General features: G+C 37.2%; 1 protein-coding gene across 4 annotated transcripts in view; it reads left to right on the forward strand.

Moving 5' to 3' along the window:
- SUPT3H (SPT3 homolog, SAGA and STAGA complex component) overlaps positions 1-18,241 on the forward strand; it is a 455,615-nt gene that overhangs the window by 353,175 nt on the left and 84,199 nt on the right. For all 4 annotated transcript variants that reach the window (XM_019642792.1, XM_019642795.1, XM_019642796.1 and 1 more), the window contains exon 11: positions 2,077-2,187. In XM_019642792.1, coding sequence (XP_019498337.1) covers positions 2,077-2,187 — 111 coding nt within the window. The remainder of the gene's footprint in view (positions 1-2,076; positions 2,188-18,241) is intronic.

Below are 18,241 nucleotides of genomic sequence, written 5' to 3' on the forward strand. Positions count from 1 at the left end.
AGAATGCCTCAGCTTACTTCACAAGCATTTGTTACACCTAGCAGGTTAATGCATCTCTATTAGTTATATTCACATTTTGGAGCCAAATGGACTACAGAAGTGTCTTTATCAGGTACCTGACAATTAAATTTATTCTAATATATCCTGGCTGAAACTAAGCATTTGGAATAAGAATCGAGAAAGCACTCAATAAAAACCCAGTGCACTTTCATATCAGTGCCAAAGTGAGGGGTTAAAATAACTTAATCTGTGTTATTGTGGGCATAACAGATATGTTATTTAGGCTATTGTTGGAAGGAAATTGAGAACCGTATCCTAGAGTAAATAACTATTTGGCTTATTTCAAATCTTGTTAAAATAATAAAAATAATCAAGATCTGTTTTCTTTTATATTTTAAATCTTATTTCAGGTTCAGCTTGGATAATTAGCAGATGCTCTCGTTTTGTAGGAGTTTTTAAATTATTTTGCTAGTTTGTAATAGGACAAGCGTGCACAAGGGACAAAAAACGCATTTTGAAAGTACAGAAAGGTATACAGTGAAAAATGACTCTTCAGACACTTGTCCTCCAGCCACCCATTTGTCCTCCCAGAGATAAGCATTGTTACTGAGTTTTGGCGTGCCCTTGCAGAAACATCCAGTGCTTAAATGACTGTATAATGTTCAGCCCTTTTTTTGTTCTTTCACAAGTGGTAACATAGTGCCACCCAGTTGGACACCTTGCATCTTCTCACACAGTGCATCTTAGAGATAGGATATGTACGGAGCTCAGTAAGAGTATATGGAACCGCCTCATTCTTTTTGGTGGTTGCTGTGGTTTCTGCTTCATTGAATTGAACGGATGTATCATAATGTGTTTCAGTGTTCCCTCATTGATGAAGATTTAGTTTATCAATCCAAATAGTGCTGCAGTGAATATCCTTATATGTATATTGTTCTGTACTTGTGTAATATATCTGTAGGATAAATTTTTAGATATGAAATTACTGGACCGAAAATGGTTGTGCTTTTACATTTTGATAAGATTTTGCCAAATTGCTACCCATAGAGGTTGTATTAATTATACCCTTACAAAGAATTATGGTAATTGTAGTAATTATCAGAAAAACAAATAATCTTCATTATGTGACTATGGATACTTCTAGACCACACTTATAGTTACCCAAGCTACTGTTTCTTTCTCACAATTCTTTAATGTTGATGACCTGGTGTCTGGTCTCCGAAACAATGTGAAGCAATTATAATTATCATCCCAATTTCACAGATGAGGAAACTGAAGTTCAGAGATATTACGTAACCTGACAGAGCTGGTAATGATACGGACCCAGGAAGCTGGGAAGCTAGAGTCTGCAACTGAACTACGAGACTATAATGTCCATCTTGTGCATTTTAGTATTTTTTAAAAATCATGTCACATACATTTCTTGAGTTGATATCCACACTCTCATTGCAAATACTCTTTCTTTCTTGTGTCTTTTTTACTTTTAAACCTACCTTTTACAGATGAGGCAGATTAAAACAGAAAGTTTTTGTTTTATTTTGCTTTTGCCCTGAGGACACCTAGAAAATCAACACCAAGTTGAAACACTTTCCTATGACAGTCCCCAGAATTATAAATAAAATAAATATGTCACAGTTTTACATTTTTCATTTTAAAATTGATGACCTTCAAGTTATTTCAGAAATATGCCTAACAAGCCCCCAAGAAACATTTATAACAATAAATGTTTAGGTTGTTTTTTTTTTAAATAGCTTCCTATGGTTCTTTCAAGAAACCCCTGACACACTTCATCTGCATGCAAGTGGCTATATTCTCTTGTACCTTGATGTACAGCCTAGGTGAAATATTGTGAGCATAAAAATTGCATTTTGTAAGTCTGCTAAGGAAGAGGTCATGGAAAAGTCATCTTTGATTTGTTAATGGAATTTTTTTCCAGATGTAGTATATGGCAGCAGTGATGTGCATCCTAAGGGAAAAAACCGTCCATTTTATAAAAGTTTATTTTCATATTTTATACACTGTAGTTCTGTTGTGTGTTTTTGATTTAGTAACAATTTATGTGTTTTTCTGTCGCAGAGCACTGCGGCCTGTGGTGTTGAGGCTCACAGCGATGCCATCCAGCCCTGCCACATCAGAGAGGCCATTCGACGCTACGGCCACAAGATTGGCCCCCTTTCCCCGTTCACAGTACGTAATAACAGAGTTATAAAAAGTTATATTTATAATCTGAAAGAATTTTGATTTTCAAGTGGTCAAATGAAGAAGCAATGGAATTGTTGAAAGCAATTTGTGGTGACTGTAATTTTGTTGTATAAAAGTGGCATAATTCTCTTGGGAAATAAAAGTTAGTCATTTTTGTCTCTTTGGAAGGACAATTTTTTTCTACAAAATATTATTTTCTTTCAATTACAAATTATGCTTTTTTTGTTGGCCTTATATTTTCTATTTTTCAAAGCTTAGGTTCATAAAACTTTTTTTGTTAAATTATGTGTATCCAAATATTGCTAGAAGCACTTTATATTTTAAAATTGGTTAGATTGGCAATACCACTTCTATCAGATGTCCTGCTCCTAAACATACTTTGAGTTGGAAGAAGAAGAAATGATTTCTTTACTGGCTTTGAAGTAGGCTGAAATGTAGACAGTCTTTCACATCTTCAAATGGCTTTAAAGCTTATAATCACGGTTTGTTGTTGTTTTTTGTTTTAATGGAGAATTAAAGACTATATTTCAACAGCCTAAAGAAAGTGTGTGTGTGTGTGTGTGTGTGTGTGTGTGTGTGTGTGTTAATTAAATGCTCTTGTGGCCCTTTTAAAAAAAAATCTTTATTCATGTTAATAGAACTTTCTCCAAGTCCTTCTCTGTTTATAAGGAATTGGTTTGATTTTCAGAAAGTGAGGTTTGATTTATGACTGAGGAACAGTAGAATTTACAATTTGTTTCTTTTTTAATATTTACTTCTACTTTAACAAACTAAAGCAGAGTATATGTGTAATATTATACATACCTACGTAAGTATAACGTAGTATGTGTTTTTTCCTTAAGAGTGGATTTTACAATTATCTGTTGATGGAAGCCATGATTTCTTCTAAATTAGGTCATTTCCTTTTTATTTTTATCTAGTTAAAGGGAATGCCTTCTTTCTATTCTGTTTTAATTAGTTATCATTAATCATATATACTGTATTTCCCTATTATAAGATGCACCCTGTTTCAAAAAATTGGAGATCTAAAAACTGGGTGCATCTTATACAGTGGCTGTATAAGCGCAAAAACAAGTGCGAAAAAAGTGGGACATGCAAGTAAAGAAAAATTTACAACCACTGTATAAGATGCATCCAGTTTTTAGACCCCAAATTTTTTTAAAAAGGGTGTGTCTTATACATGGGGAAATACTGTATTTTTAATGTGACAGTAAGAATGTGTCAGAAGCTTTTCGTATATGTCTCCAGAAGCTTTTTGTAATGGTGACAGTTATTTTCACTTGTTTAATATTTAATATTTCTCTTACATATTTTGAAAACATGATTTTATTAGTGCTGACTAAAGCAATATATCCTTTTCCAGGAGTGTATTTTGACTATTACAATTAAAAAGAAAAGAATGACACCAAGTACCTCTTATTTTGTCTACCTGATAAGTGAGACTATGTCAAGCAATAAACCAAAAGGAAGATGAGATTTAAAAAAAATATGAGATGATTGGAAGAATTAAAAACCAGCTGAAATTGAAAACCAACTTATAACAAAGGATTAAAACTATCAAATCCATAGATAACAGCCAAATAATGATTAATAGGTTGAGGCAGTGGAGTCGAGAGAGAAAAGAATAAGGAGACAGGCTTGATAATAATCTAGACGTAATTAAAGGGTAGTAAGGAGAAACAGGATTTTTGAGGAATAACCTTAAAATGGTAACTAGAAATAATGGATAAAATTACATAAAGGAAAATGTATCTAATACAAGGGGAAAATCGCCTAATCATGAAGTCTGTGGTATTTCCTCTAAAGGAAGTGGTGGCAGTAGTGGCTGCTTCATCCTTCAAGTTTTTCATTTTAAATAAACTGGAGAGATAATTTGAGAACCATCTTGGTTGATGACATTTACACATGTATGTGTATTTGTATATGTGTGTGTGTGTGTGTGTGTGTATTCATTTCCCCATGACTTACATGGTAATCTATTATTCATGTCTTGTTGCTTTTATAATCTAAGATTGTAGTATATAGTCAGAAAATGTTCTTGAAACTAAGTTAAGATATAGTTTAAGCTAATTTTTATCTAATAAAAACATAACCGATATGCTTTTTAAAACTAATGATGCAATTTTAAAATGCTTAATTTAAATAGATCTGGAAACAGAACAAATAAGCCAGTACCTAGAAGGTTCTCTTAGCCACTGCCAGAGCAGATGGACAAATCAACAGCAAAGGGTAAAGAGCTCCACCACAGAGGGGCACCCCAGTTTCCGTCACTCCTCAGAAACGACCTACCTTGAAAGGTCTGCTCCATTACCTAGCTGTAAGAATTCGCCCAGCCTACAGGACTGAATATGCCTGTTCCATTTTATATCATGAGTAATATGATCAGGGAGACACCGTTTCATGGTGTATGTATATATGTAATATATAAATCTCCCTGTTAAAGTTAAAAATTCTCTTTAAAGTGGGATGGATTTGAGACTGTATGCTAACCATGTGGTTACCCTACCCTGCTGTCACATACCTTCTACTGCTAAAACGAGGTGTTCCTGGCATGGGGGAATGCTGATGTCCTGTTCCCTGATGCCCACTCCCTGAGGTGATACTTTATGTGGCACTAGGGACACTTGGCTACCTGGGCTTTGAGTTACATCTCCCAGAAGGAAAGGCGGCGTGTGGGCATAGACTGAAACCTAAATTTTCATCCAGAAAGGCTAAGCTAACTTACCGCCAACGTAAAATTCCCTTTGTAAACGAAAATGCCCATAAGCAACTACTTTATATTTATGAAACATAGAGATCTTGTCTTTGCAACATGTCATTCCAAAACTAGAGTGCTTGTCTGATGTACATATAAATATGGTATCTAATTTAGAGTAATCTGTAACTTGATTCATATGTAGCCAATTCCCAATAATTTGAAATTGATTTGGAGAATTAAAATAACACCCAGTAGGTTACATAGAAACTTAATTCCAACATAAATCAATAAACCAATAAAAAATCTGCTTTAAGTGAGGCATCATTCTCTCTCCTATGAGACTTCTAAAATGATTTTATACAAAATCACAGCACTGTCAGCTTCAGGAATATAATTCATTGTATAAAGAATTGTGAGCTCTTCTCTTCCTTTTGGGAAGTAGTTCAAATGATAGAAGAGAGGAATGATTAAAGCCATGTTAGATGGAGGAGAGGAAAGGGTGCAAACGATGCTTTGCACTCAGTAGCCGCGGGAGTAGAGGAAAGGGGGAAGACAGCATAGACAGCAACTGGTTGCCACTCAGGTGAGTTGCAGAGACATTTCTAAGCCACCTGTTGCCACTTAACCAATCATAGCCGTACAGACATCCCTGCTTTTACTGCGCTTCACTTGATTGCACTTCACAGATGTTGTGATTCTTACAAATTAAAGGCAAAACCCTCCATCAGTAAAAATATTACAACTAGCTTTATTGTGATACTTGCTTTCTTGCGGTGTGGTCTGGAACCAAACTCAAAGGATCTCCAAGGTGTGCCTGTACTGTCTTTGGCATATTGGTTTTCATTGGTGATCTCATTCTTTTCTATGTCATTGATTTTCAACCCTATGCACAATATCAGAGAAAGTATCATATCTAAAAGACTTGAGTAATTTTCTTGAGGTTAAGCTATTTAATTAGGCTAAATGATGGAGCCAAGACTAAAAGTTCAGGCTTTCCAACTCCCAGCTCCAAAATCTTTCTCCTAAAACACACACTTTTGCAGCTGTCCGCACACCAATGTGCCTGATCTTTTGTATACACATGCTACAGAACATTTCAAGAGATTAATTTTACTTCCTGCTTAGTGTTTATTTTTCCTAAGTAATTCTGAAAATCACTTCAGCGTCTGTGATTTGTAGTAGTTATTTCAGAGTACTTATGAAATCTAGAATGTCCTAAGTGATTTTGATGCTTGCTATCTTATATTGTTCTTTTACTCATAGTAGTTGATACTATTTGAGATCATACTATGTGGTGATCTAGACTTGATCCTAGAACCAAATGGCCAGGGTTCAGATCCCAGCTCTGCCACCTACTAGCTAAGTAGCCTTAAGGAAGCTTCTTAACCTCTTTGTGGCTACTTTCATCATTAGTAAAATGAGTATAAAAATAGAATATGCATCATGATGGAATTGAAGGAGTACTATCAATTTGATATGTAGTAAGCTCTTAATAAATTATATTAATAATAGGGGAAGTAATAGTAACAGTAGTAACTGTAATATATTTTCTAAGACATACTAGATAAGTATACAAACAGATTAAAGTAGAAGCTGTCCCCAACTACCAGCCAACAACACAGACACAGACACGCACACACACAGGCCTCACTTTGTAATCCCAGAAGAAACTAAAACCTGAATAATATGATTTATTTTATAGACTGAAAGTTTATACCATTAAAATTTAAATACCATTTAAAGATTATTGTTTCTGAGAATAAATACTCATTTTTACTTTTTGCATAAATAATGTTGAAGAACATTAATGTTTTTTATCACCATTATCACCTTAAAAAATAAGGTGTTAGTAACTGACTATACATAGTTACCACTCATTTTTTGCTTACTAGCTAGCTAGCTTTTGTATACTAGCTCTTATGAAACAGAAATCTAAAGAACAAATTTATAAAACTTTATCAAAATCAGTTTTTATGAGTTTATGTAATTGTGTAAGTTATTTAAAAAGTTTTCAGAGATTGATGAGTATATCAAAGTTAGGGATAAGTTTTTTTTTGTTTGTTTGGTTTTTTTAAAAGATTTTAAGATTTTATTGGGGAATTAAGGGAGGGGAACAGCACTGGGGAATCGGAGAATTTGCTGTCCTTTTGTTCTTCAGTCTAGTTGGGGAGGACGTCGCTTCACTGGCCCATGTTGGTATTATCATTGCGCTCTTCCTTGGTGAGGCAGGTCGGATGCCAGCCACTGGATGGTCACCCACAGCGGCTCTTGGCAGCTCACGCTGGCTGCTGGCCACTCACACCGGCTGCCAGCCACTCGCGGTAGCTTACAGGAGCCCACTGCAGCTTCACTGCAGCCTACGCCATTGCTGGCGACTCATGGCAGCCCAGCTCCAGGTCGAGCTATTGTTCACCATCTTAGCTATAGAGGGCGCAGCGTCACTGGCCCTCACGTGGGATCTGAACCGGGGCCCTGCTGCTCAGAGCCCAGCAACCCATGCCAACTCTTAAGCAACACACCACTCGGCCGGCCCAGGGATAAGTTTTTAAAACTAAATTATTACTGGACTTTTTTCCCTGTTTTTAAAATTTCTTCATTTTATTGTTTATGAAAACAGTGTTAGCAAACTAAGACAATATGGGAAAGTAAAGGGGGAAAACTGGCATTAAGAAGTGCATCAGGGCCCACAACAAAGATGTAGCGAAAGCTTTAAATGAATTGTCATATCAGAAAATCAATTGAAATGTAATTGCCTGAAGAAGTATTTTCTTCTCACAGCCTAAAAATTCAAATGCCTTTGGTAACGGGGTTTTTTTTTAACTCTTCATAGAGTTTACTTGTGCAAGGTTACATGTAAAAAGCATTTTAAAATTTTGTGAGTGAAGTGGATTTTTACTTAAGAGCTCAGAGAAAATGCTCCAAAGACTAACCCAGCATGCTGTTTGTCTATCGTATAGAAGATGGTCAGACATATGTTTTATCTAGATCCTTGCCGTTTAGAAGCAGTGAGCGGTGCCCATGGTTACCTGCTCTGAAGCTCAATTCCAACACTCAATGGGAAGTGCCTTTGAGTGGCTGATGTAAAACCAGGTCTATAATTTTGAAAGCCAGAGAAAGGAAACTGCATCCACTGAGTGAAATGACGTAATCCTGTGTGTAATGCCTAAATCTATTTTAGTTTTTCCTGAGTGACATTCACAGTAGAAAAATATGTTAACCCCCTGAGCTTGCATATTATCAGGTGCTCTTTATTGAACTGGAATAGTGAGACAATAAAATTGCTCATTTAAGCAGCCTCAGTAATACTTTTAAGTGCATTTCTTGATGTGAGTCGCTTTAGTATCCACTAAGCTATCTTAAATTTTGAAACAGAATCAGTATTTTAAACCTAGCTAAGACTTCAGAAGGCCAGTTAGTTTCTGTCTCTGAGAAGCTTTGTACTGCACCCCAGGGCACCTCCTAGGTGAATGTCAGAGGCGCCCTAGAGTCCAACCTCCTGATTCAGTTTACTGCTCTTGCACTATGGGCATTACTTTGATGTATATATAACTAGTAGGGGTGCTAGGGATGCGTTCATATCATTGGTTCTTCAGGAAGGTTTGCTACAGATAAATAAGGATAAAAAATGTGTAGTTTCCTTTAAGAATTCCTCACATTCAGATTTTTTTCTTTTTTTTAATTATTTTTTCAGTTACAGTTGACATTCAATATTATTTTATCTTAGTTTCAGATGTACACCACCTAGTACTATACATAGTTGTTGCAACATTGCTCCTGTATTCCTTATCCTATACTTTACATCCCCGTGACTATTTTGTAACTACCAATTTGTACTTTTTAATCCCTTCACGTTGTCACCCAGCTGCCCAACCCCCCTCCCTCTGGCAACTATCAGTTTGTTCTCTGTATCTATGAGTCTGTTTCTGTTTTGTTTGCTTCCTTATTTTGTTCTTTAGATTCCACATATAAGTGAGATCATATGGTATTTGTGTTGCTGTGCCTGACTCATTTCACTTAGCATTATATCCTCTAGGTCCATCCATGTTGTCGCAAATGGTAAGATTTCATTCTTTTTTATGGCTCATTCTTTTATATTCCATTTTATATATGTACCACAATTTCTTTACCCAGTCATTTATCAATGGGCACTTGGGTTACTTCCATATAATGGCTATTGTGAATAGTGCGTCAGTGAACATAGGGGTGCATATATCTTTTCAAAATAGCGTTTTGGATTTCTTCAGATAAATACCCAGAAGTGGAATTGCTGGGTCATAAGGTAGTTCTATTTTTAATTTTTTGAGGAACCTCCATACTGTTTTCCACAGTGGCTGCACCAATTTACAATTCCACCAACAGTGCATGAGGGTTCCATTTTCTCCACATCCTCACCAGCACTTGTTGATTGTTGATTTACTGGTGATAGCCATCCTAACAGGTGTGAAGGGATGTCTCATTGTGATTTTAATTTGCATTTCTATGATGATTAGTGATGTTGAGCATCTTTTCATATGTCTGTTGGCCATCAGTATGTTCCTTTTGGAGAGATGTCTGTTCAGGTCCTCTGCCCATTCTTTTTAATTGGATTATTTGTGGGGGTTTTGGTGTTGAATTGTGTGAGTTATTTATAAATTTTGGATATTAACCCCTTGTCAGATGTAACATTGGCGAATATTGTCTCCCATTCAGTAGGCTCTCTTTTTGTTTTGTTGATGGTTTCCTTTGCTGTGAAAAACATTATTTTGATATAGCCCCACTTGTTTATTTTTTCTTTTATATCCCTTGCCTAAGGAGATATATCAGAAAAAAATATCACCAAGAGCAATGTCAGAGAGTTTACTGTCTGTGTTTTCTTCTAGGGATTTTTATGGTTTTGGGTGTGACATTTAAGTCTTTAATCCACTTTGAGTTTATTCTTGCATATGGTGTAAGAAGGTGGTCCATTTTCATTTTTTTTTGCATGTATCTGCCCAGTTTTCCCAACCATTTATTGAATAACTGTCTTTACTGTATGTTCTTGCCTCCTTTGTCATAAATTAAATGACCATATAGTGTGTGGAATTATTTCTGGGCTCTCTATTCTGTTCCATTAATCTGTGAGGTGCGATCGAAACTTACAGTGAATGTTTAAATTAAAAAAAAGTTATTACAGTAAAAGATACATTACCATTAATCCCCCTTAAAATACTCCCCCTCAATTCAAACACACTTATCCCATCATTCTTGCCACTTCCTGAAGCAGTTCTGGAAGTCCTTTTTCATGAGTGTCTTTAGTTTGACTGTTGTGGCTGCTTCAGTATCCTGAATCAATTCAAACCGTTTACCTTTCATGGTCATTTTGATTTGGGGGAAGAGCCAGAAGTCACAATGCCAGATCCGGTGAATAAGGTGGATGGGGACACACTGTAATGTTTTTATTTGATAGAAATTGCCATACCAGAAGTGATGTGTGACACGGAGCCTTTCTGTTGTGATCAAAACATACTATGAATGCTGCTGCCAAGTGCCATCCAATGGAAAGGCTGGGATCTTCAGTACAGGAAGTGGCACCTCAAACCTTAGTAACAATAGTATGTGACAAGTTTCAGCTTGTTCAGTGCCGTCAGTCGGGTGTGAGCTATGGTTGAGAGAGGGTGTGTTTTAAAGTGTGCCATAAATCATCCTCCATCATGACAGTGCTCCATGTCACACACCACTTCTGGTATACATTATTAGACTTTTGTTTGTTGCGAGTTTTTTGATTACTGATTTGATTTCGTTAGTATAATCAGTTGGTTCAGATTTTCTGTTTCTCTGTAATTCTGTCTTAGAAGATTGTATGTTTCTAGGAATTTATCCATTCTTCCAGATTGTCAAACATGTAATTGTCTGTAATGTTTTCTCATAATTGTTTGTGTTTCTGTGGTGTCAGATGTCACTTCTCTTTTATTTCTGATTTTATTTATTTGAGTTCTCTCTCTTCTTGATGACTCTGGTTAAAGATTTATCAATTTTGTTTATCTTTTCAAACAACTAGCTCTTGGTTTCGTTGATCTTTTCTATTGTTTTTTCAGGCTCTGTTTCACTTATTTCTGCTCTGATCTTTATTATTTCCTTCCTTCTGCTCACTTTGGGCTTTATTTGATGGTCTTTTTCTAGCTCCTTTAAGTGTAAGGTTAGATTGTTTATTTGAGATTTTTCGTGTTTCTTGAGGTAGGCCTGTATTGCTATGAATTTCCCTCTTAGGTCTGCCTTCACTGTGTCCCACAGATTTTGGGTCACTGTGTTTTCATTTTCATTTGTCTCAAGGTATCTTTTGATTTCTTCCTTGATCTTTTTGTTGACCCATTCATTGTTTAGTAACATGTTATTTAGCCTTCATGTATTTGTGTGTTTTTTAGGGGGTTTTTTTTTCTTGTAATTGTTTTCTGTTGGGTTGTCAGAAAAGTCATGACACTTTTTTTTTCTGCAACAAAAAACGTCATGACTTTTCCAACAACCCAATAGTTGCATATGATTGTGGTCAGAGAAGACGCTTGATATGATTTTAGTCCTCTTAAATTTATTGAGACTTGTTTTGTGGCCTAACATGTAGTTTATCTTGGAAAATATTCCATGTGCACTTGAAAAGAATGTATATTCTGCTGCTTTGGGTGAAATGCTCTAAAAATATCAATGAAATCCATCTGGTCTAGTGTGTCATTTAAGGCCACTATTTCCTTGTTGATTTTCTGTCTGGAAGATCTGTCCATTGATGTAAATAGGGTGTTAAAAGTCCCCAAATATGGTTGTATTACTGTCGATCTCTCCCTTTATGTTGGTCAATATATGCTTTATATATGTAGGTGCACCTGTGTTGAGTGCATAAATGTTTGCAAGGGTTATATCCTCTCGTTGGTTTGATCTCTTTAAAATTATGTAACGTCCCTCTTTATCTCTTGTTAAAGCCTATGTTTTAAAGTCTGTTTTGTCTGATATAAGTAATGCTGCTTCAGCTTTATTCATTTCCATTCATTCACATGACATATCTGTTTCCATCACTTAACTTTCAGTCTACCTGTGTCTTTCAATCTGATTTGGTCTTTTGTAGACAGCATATGTAGGGGTCTTGTTTTCTTATCCATTTAGCTACCCTGTGTCTTTTGATTGGAACATTTTATTCATTTACCTTTAAAGTGATTATTGATAGATACATGGTTACTGCCATTTTATAATTCATCTTTATGTTCTTTTTTTTCCCCTTCTTCTTCTTAACAATGCCCTTTTGACATTTCTTGTAATACTGGTTTAGTGGTGATAAACGCCTTTAGCTTTTTCTTGTGTGGGAAACTCTTTATCCCTTCTTTAACTTTAAATGATAGCCTTGCTGGGTAGAGTTGTCATGGTTGTAGGTCCTTGCTTTTCATCACTTTGAATATTTCATGCCAATCTCTTCTTTCCTGCAAAGTTTCTATTGAGAAATCAGCTGATGGTCTTAGGGGAGCACCATTGTAGGTAACTAACAGCTTTTCTCTTACTACTTTTAAGAGCCTCTCTTTGTCTTTAACCTGTGTCATTTTAATTATAATGCATCTTGGAATGGGCCTATTTGTGTTCATCTTTTTTGGACCTCCTGTGCTTCCTCAGCTTTTATGTCTGTTTCCTTTGCCAGATTAGAGAAGTTTTCCATCATTATTTCTTCAAATAGGTTTTCAATTTCTTGCTCTCTCTCTTCTTCTGGTATCCCTGTGATGCAAATGTTATTACGTTTGATGTTGTCCCAAAGGTCTCTTAAATTATCCTCATTTTTTTGGATTCTTTTTTTTTTTTTCGCTGTCGTAGTTGGGTGTTTTCTGCTACTTTGTCTTCTAAATTGCTGATTCAGTTCTTTGTTTTATCTGTTCTGCTGCTGATTCCTTCTAGTGCAGTCTTCATTTCAGTCATTATATTCTTCACTTCTGACTTTTTTTTTTCCTTTTATGGTTTCTATATCATTTTTTATGCTGTTGTCTCTTCGTTGAAGTTCTTAATAAGTTCCTGGTGCATCCTTATAACCATTGTTTTGAACTTTGTATCTGGTAGGTTGCTTGCCTCAATTTCATTTAATTCTTCTTTGGAGTTTTTCTCCAGTTCTCTCATTTGGGACATATTTCTGTTTCCCCATTTTGGCTGCTTCTCTGTGTTTGTTTCGGTGTGTCAGGTAGATCTGCTGCATCTCCCAGGCTTGGCTGGGTGGCCTTATGTAATAAGTGTCCTGTGGGGCCCAGTGGTCACCTGAGCTAGGTGCTCCATGATTGTCCTTTCTGTGGATTGTGTGTGCCTGCCTCTTATAGTTGAGCCGTGATTTCTGTTGGCACGTCAGTGAGTGGGGTTGACCCTCAGGCTGATTGGCTGTGGGGTCTGGCCGTGTCCATAGCTTATGGGCTGCTGTGTGGGGGGCTTACCCCACATAGCAGGATTCGCCTCGTTAGGCTCTGGTGCCTGCCGATACTGCTTTTTGGATGTCCTGTTTGTGGGACTAATTGGTTGATGCTGTGCTATAGTCTGCTGCCAATCTCCAGGTATGTTGTTTCTGTGGCCTTTTGAGAGGAGCTTCAGTGCAGGCCCAGTTCACCCACTGCCTGTGACAAGTTGGGGACTATCTGGTAGGACCAACAGGTGCGGTTGGTCATTACCTTTGCTGGACCTGGAGGCATGTGGAAGAGGCCACAGTGCAAACCAAGGATGGCTGCCACCAATACCGAGCCTAGGGTAGCTCTGTAAAAAGCCTAGGACACCATAGGTCTGCTGCAGCCTGCTACCTCCCATACAGCTCAGCCACTGATAGAGCCTCTTATGGTTCGAGACTGGGATGAGGGTACAGGGAGTCACCAGGGTGGGACAAGTGTTTACCAGGTTAATGTAGATTCTGGTTTGGCACTAGTGCTGAGCCTGGAGCAGTTCAGCAAAAGTCTCAGAGCACACCGAGGCCAGTCACAGCCCACCTGTGGCCCACGGAACACCCCCAAGAGTTGTCCAACAAAGAGTGCAATGTGGGTGGGGCTGGCTGTTCACTGAGAATGTGCCTCCGGCATTGAAGGAAGTCCCAGGGAGTCACCAAGGTGGAGCGAGTGGGTGGAGTGAGTAAGCGAAGTTCACCAGGCCAGTGCAGATCCAGATTTGGCCATGTGGGGAGAGGAGTCAACACAGGAAAGATGGCAGCTGTACCTCCAGTCCTTGCATAAAGCCACACTCTCTCTTTGTCTCTCTCCGTATGTTTCTGTCCCTCCACCAGAGCCCATGGTGAGTGCCTGGGAGCAAGTGAGCCTCTGTGCAGGCCCTTTAAGAGGAAGTTTGGGTTTCTCATCGCCTTTGTAGTACCAGAATTTTTAAAAATAGAACTTTTTATTCACACAAATTTTGCTTTTTTCTGCCTTCAGTTGTATACCAGCAGTAAAGACCTTACATTAGTTCAGTATGGGGTATACATCCAAATGTGATGTACTCACCTGCACGGTTGTATACAGAGCATTTATTTGGACTGCTTTAATTATCAAAACAACAAACCTAATAAGCCAAAATTCCAAGATGTAACTTTCTAATTAACAAAACATTTACAAGAGGGTAAGAAGGGAGGAAGGGTGGTAGAAGAGAGTAAAAGGGGTCACATATATGGTAATGGAAGAACTGACTCTGGGTGGTGAGCACAATGCAATATAGAGAAGATGTATTATAGAATTGTATACTTGAAACCTATATAATTTTACTAACCGAAGTCACCCCAATAAATTTAATTTTTAAAAAAGAATTTAAAAATTTTAATAAAAAATGTTCAAATATAAAACTAAAAATGACAGAACCTTTATTTTGAATAGCACAAAAAATTGCAAATACACATTCAAATCAAATTTCTGTGAGGCCCCTTGAAATTCTGCAAAGGATACTAGAATCTTGAGGAACAGAGTTGGAAAAGGAGAAAAGCAGTCATTTCTATTGGAAGGATGGTTAAAATACAAATGAAAGGTGATGGGCTTAATCAGCCCTGTGTGTTTTCTCTAAGCTTATATCCTCTAAAGTCTTTCTAAATTTGAAGTATTTCAAGAAGTTAATGAATCTCCATTCATTGTAAAAGGCAAGCTATATCTTGGAGAATGGAGGAAGAATTTGAATATGAGAGCAAGGAAAGAGGAGTAATTGACAAGAGGAATTTTTTGAGCAGAATATTTTGAAAGAGCCAAATCTTCAGATTTGAATGTGCTATTATAGTTTCTAGGTTTTTGCAATTTTCTGAAGGAGTGGGGATAGAATGGAAAAATATTTTGCGTAACTCCCAAAAGGAAATTATTTTTTCTTTAAGAAAAGATCACAGGATTCCTTTAACTCATAAATTCATGAAAGCAGCAAAAGGATTAGTTGGGAGGAACTAAACTAAGCTGAGATATCTCGAAACTTAAATATTGTACTCTAAAAATGGCAAGGAACTTTTTAAAGTCTATGAATAAACAGGAAGATTGTAAGTATTGAGTTAGACATATAACTCAGTCAGCATATTAAATTGCTCATGTTCACCTAGCAAAAATGCTATTTAAATTTTTCAATTAAGATTTTACATCTAACCTAGGTTAATATTAGCAAAGAACTCATAAGTTTTGTTTAAAAAGATTCTTTATTTACCATTGCCAGAAACATCTAACATTCATAAGTATGTTTTGTTTAAGTAAAACATTTGTGTACTGTTTTATTGATAGTGTGACATAAATCCCCTCCAAACAGCTATGATGAGAGCCTACCACACTGGATATGATTTGCTTTTTGATGATTTCTTAAATAGTGTTATATACTTTAGTCACACAAATATAATTATTGAACTGTCATTTAATTTACTGATGTAGTTGCAAAGCTAATCCCACCACATAATAAGTAGATTGTTTTAAGTGGAAAATTTACACCTTCCAAAAATGAAACTGATACCTTACTTTTATTATGACCAATATATATTTAAGGCTATATCCAAGGTAGAAAAAAATATGCAGGAAAAAAGTAATTATACATTGTTTTCCTGACTGGTGTTTTAATTATGATTTGATTTAATCCAAAACCCGTAGGCTATGTATGCGTAGATCAAATATTCCACCCCACACACCACCTCTACGTGACCCCAAGCTGCAGAAGAGAGAACTCATAGCCCATATGTCCGTCATATGTTAATTCTTGCCCTGGCACCTGGATAGGCTCTCCCACCTGATTGGAGTGCACTTGCAGTTCTGGGCATAGACCCAAACTGTGAAGTAGGCACTCCAGATCTGGAAATATTTTGGCGGATTAGTTGGCAGAGGTCATGAGGGCAGAGCCCAGTGTCAGGCTCTGAATTTGCCCAGGTGCATTCAAGGTGACAGTTGGGCAGCTGTACCCCTGGTGGAAATACCATGGACGGAGTATTCGAGTTGACTCCCTGGCTTCAGAAGTTCACAGCCTGGCCTACAAGTTCCTGTCAATTCCAATTTAAACACTTGTGCAGATTTTATAGTTTCCAGTTGAGAAGTTAGAGACTACATTTCTGGCTCTGATTTCATTCTACATTCCTGATCTAACCTAAAACACCCATTCCTGGATTCTAGACTAATTAGGTAAGAGTCTAATAAGTAAATAAGTTATAGTTGACAAGCATTCCTCATCCGAGCAAGCTTTTGGTGTTTTTAAAAAGGGGGGTGGGGGAGAGAGAGAAAGAGAAAGAAGAGAGAAGAGGGAAGAGGGGAGGGGAGGGGAAGGGAAGGGAAGAAAGGGAGGAGAGAAGAGAAAGAAAACTAGCCCGTCCTCCGCACTGTGCTTTTCTTCTGTTGTTTGAGGGAGACGGCGTTAGGAGCTGATCCTCATGTGGGTAAACTAACTTCACTTCAGTTCTAGGTGGCAAGCAGTGTCTTTCACCCACACAATCAGCTCACAGATGGTTAAAAAATGAATAAGAAGGCAAGGTAAGACTGTGTACTGCTACGAGTCAATCTGTCACCCAGCACTGCTGGAAAAACAATTCAAAGCACATGGCTTCCTGGTAGGATGAAAGCACACTTCACATACAAAGGACAGCACTTGCTTTCTGAGTTTGGACTAGGTAATAACAATCCATTTGGCAGAATGCATTATTTGTACAATTGGACTACACATGATTTAGAAGTGGAAGGACCAGTGTTAACATCCCAACGTGTCCTCTGATCCTTATAGCTCTGATATAGCCGTGTATTCATTCAGTGAACATTTGCAAAATATCATGCTAGAAATATGTTGAAATGGGGGTATGGTACATGGAGATGAGTAACTAGATATTCCAATATAACAAAGGAGACACGTGTCTAAGCAGTGCCATGCGATTGGCATTGTCACTGAAGAGTGGACCAAGTGCCTCAGGTACTGAGAAAGAGGGCACAGTTTGCGTGAGACGTCAAGGAAGCTTCGTGGGGTCGTTAACATCCGAACTGAGTTTATGAGACAGAGATGAGGGAAATGAGTAAGAATTTAGAAAAGATAATTCAGACAGAAAGAAAAGCAGGAATAAAAATGGGGGGGTGGGGAAGATGTATGAAAGCAGTGTGGCTGTTTAGTCGAAGGTTGAAGAATTGAGTCTGGAGTCCACTGAGGGGAGATGAAGCATCAGAGGGGGGTGATGACATTTTGAGAAGGACTTTGAGTTCCAAAGTCTTTCTGATGGAGGCCAGCAGTTATCTAACTGCTGTGCAGAATCCCCAACTTATTTCACATGTATTCTGCAAATAATACGTTGTTTTCTCTAAAGAACACAGATAAATTTTTATCTCTGATACATACTGGGTTCTCAGTAAGATTTCTGTATGGCAAATTTCTTTTTAAACAATGGATGTAGTCATCAAGAAGCTATTTGAGAGTTTTTAGCAAGGGGCTGACATGAACAAATCTGTATTGTAGGAAAGTAACTCAGATGATGGTGTAGAGGAGGAAGTGGAGTTAGGATATATAACAAGCAGAGAGACCAGTAGGTGGCTGCTGCAGTATTTCAGGCAAGAAACCAGAAAAGCTTCTACTGAGGCAGTGACACTGAGAACAGAGAAGATAGAATGCATTCAGAAGATATTTGGCATAATGAATAAATAGAACAAGACCCCGAATGAAAGAAGAATATAAGATGGCAAGTTTATAATGTGGGTCAATGCATAAAACAATTAAAAATATTCTCAGGGATAAATTTAGTGGTCAGATGCTTACAGACAATTTGCATGAAGTTTAAAGATTCAACAAAGAAACTAATTTCAAGGGGATTTCCTTGGAGGGAGGGGGCACAGTGAGTGGAGGAAGCTCAATGCGTAGATCACCTGAACTTAAAAAAAAAAATTCTAGTTTTCTGTTTGAACTTCTGGGAGTGTTTATATATATATA

The sequence above is a fragment of the Hipposideros armiger genome, unplaced genomic scaffold, assembly GCF_001890085.2.
Source record: "Hipposideros armiger isolate ML-2016 unplaced genomic scaffold, ASM189008v1 scaffold_72, whole genome shotgun sequence".
Taxonomy (NCBI): Eukaryota; Metazoa; Chordata; class Mammalia; order Chiroptera; family Hipposideridae; genus Hipposideros; species Hipposideros armiger.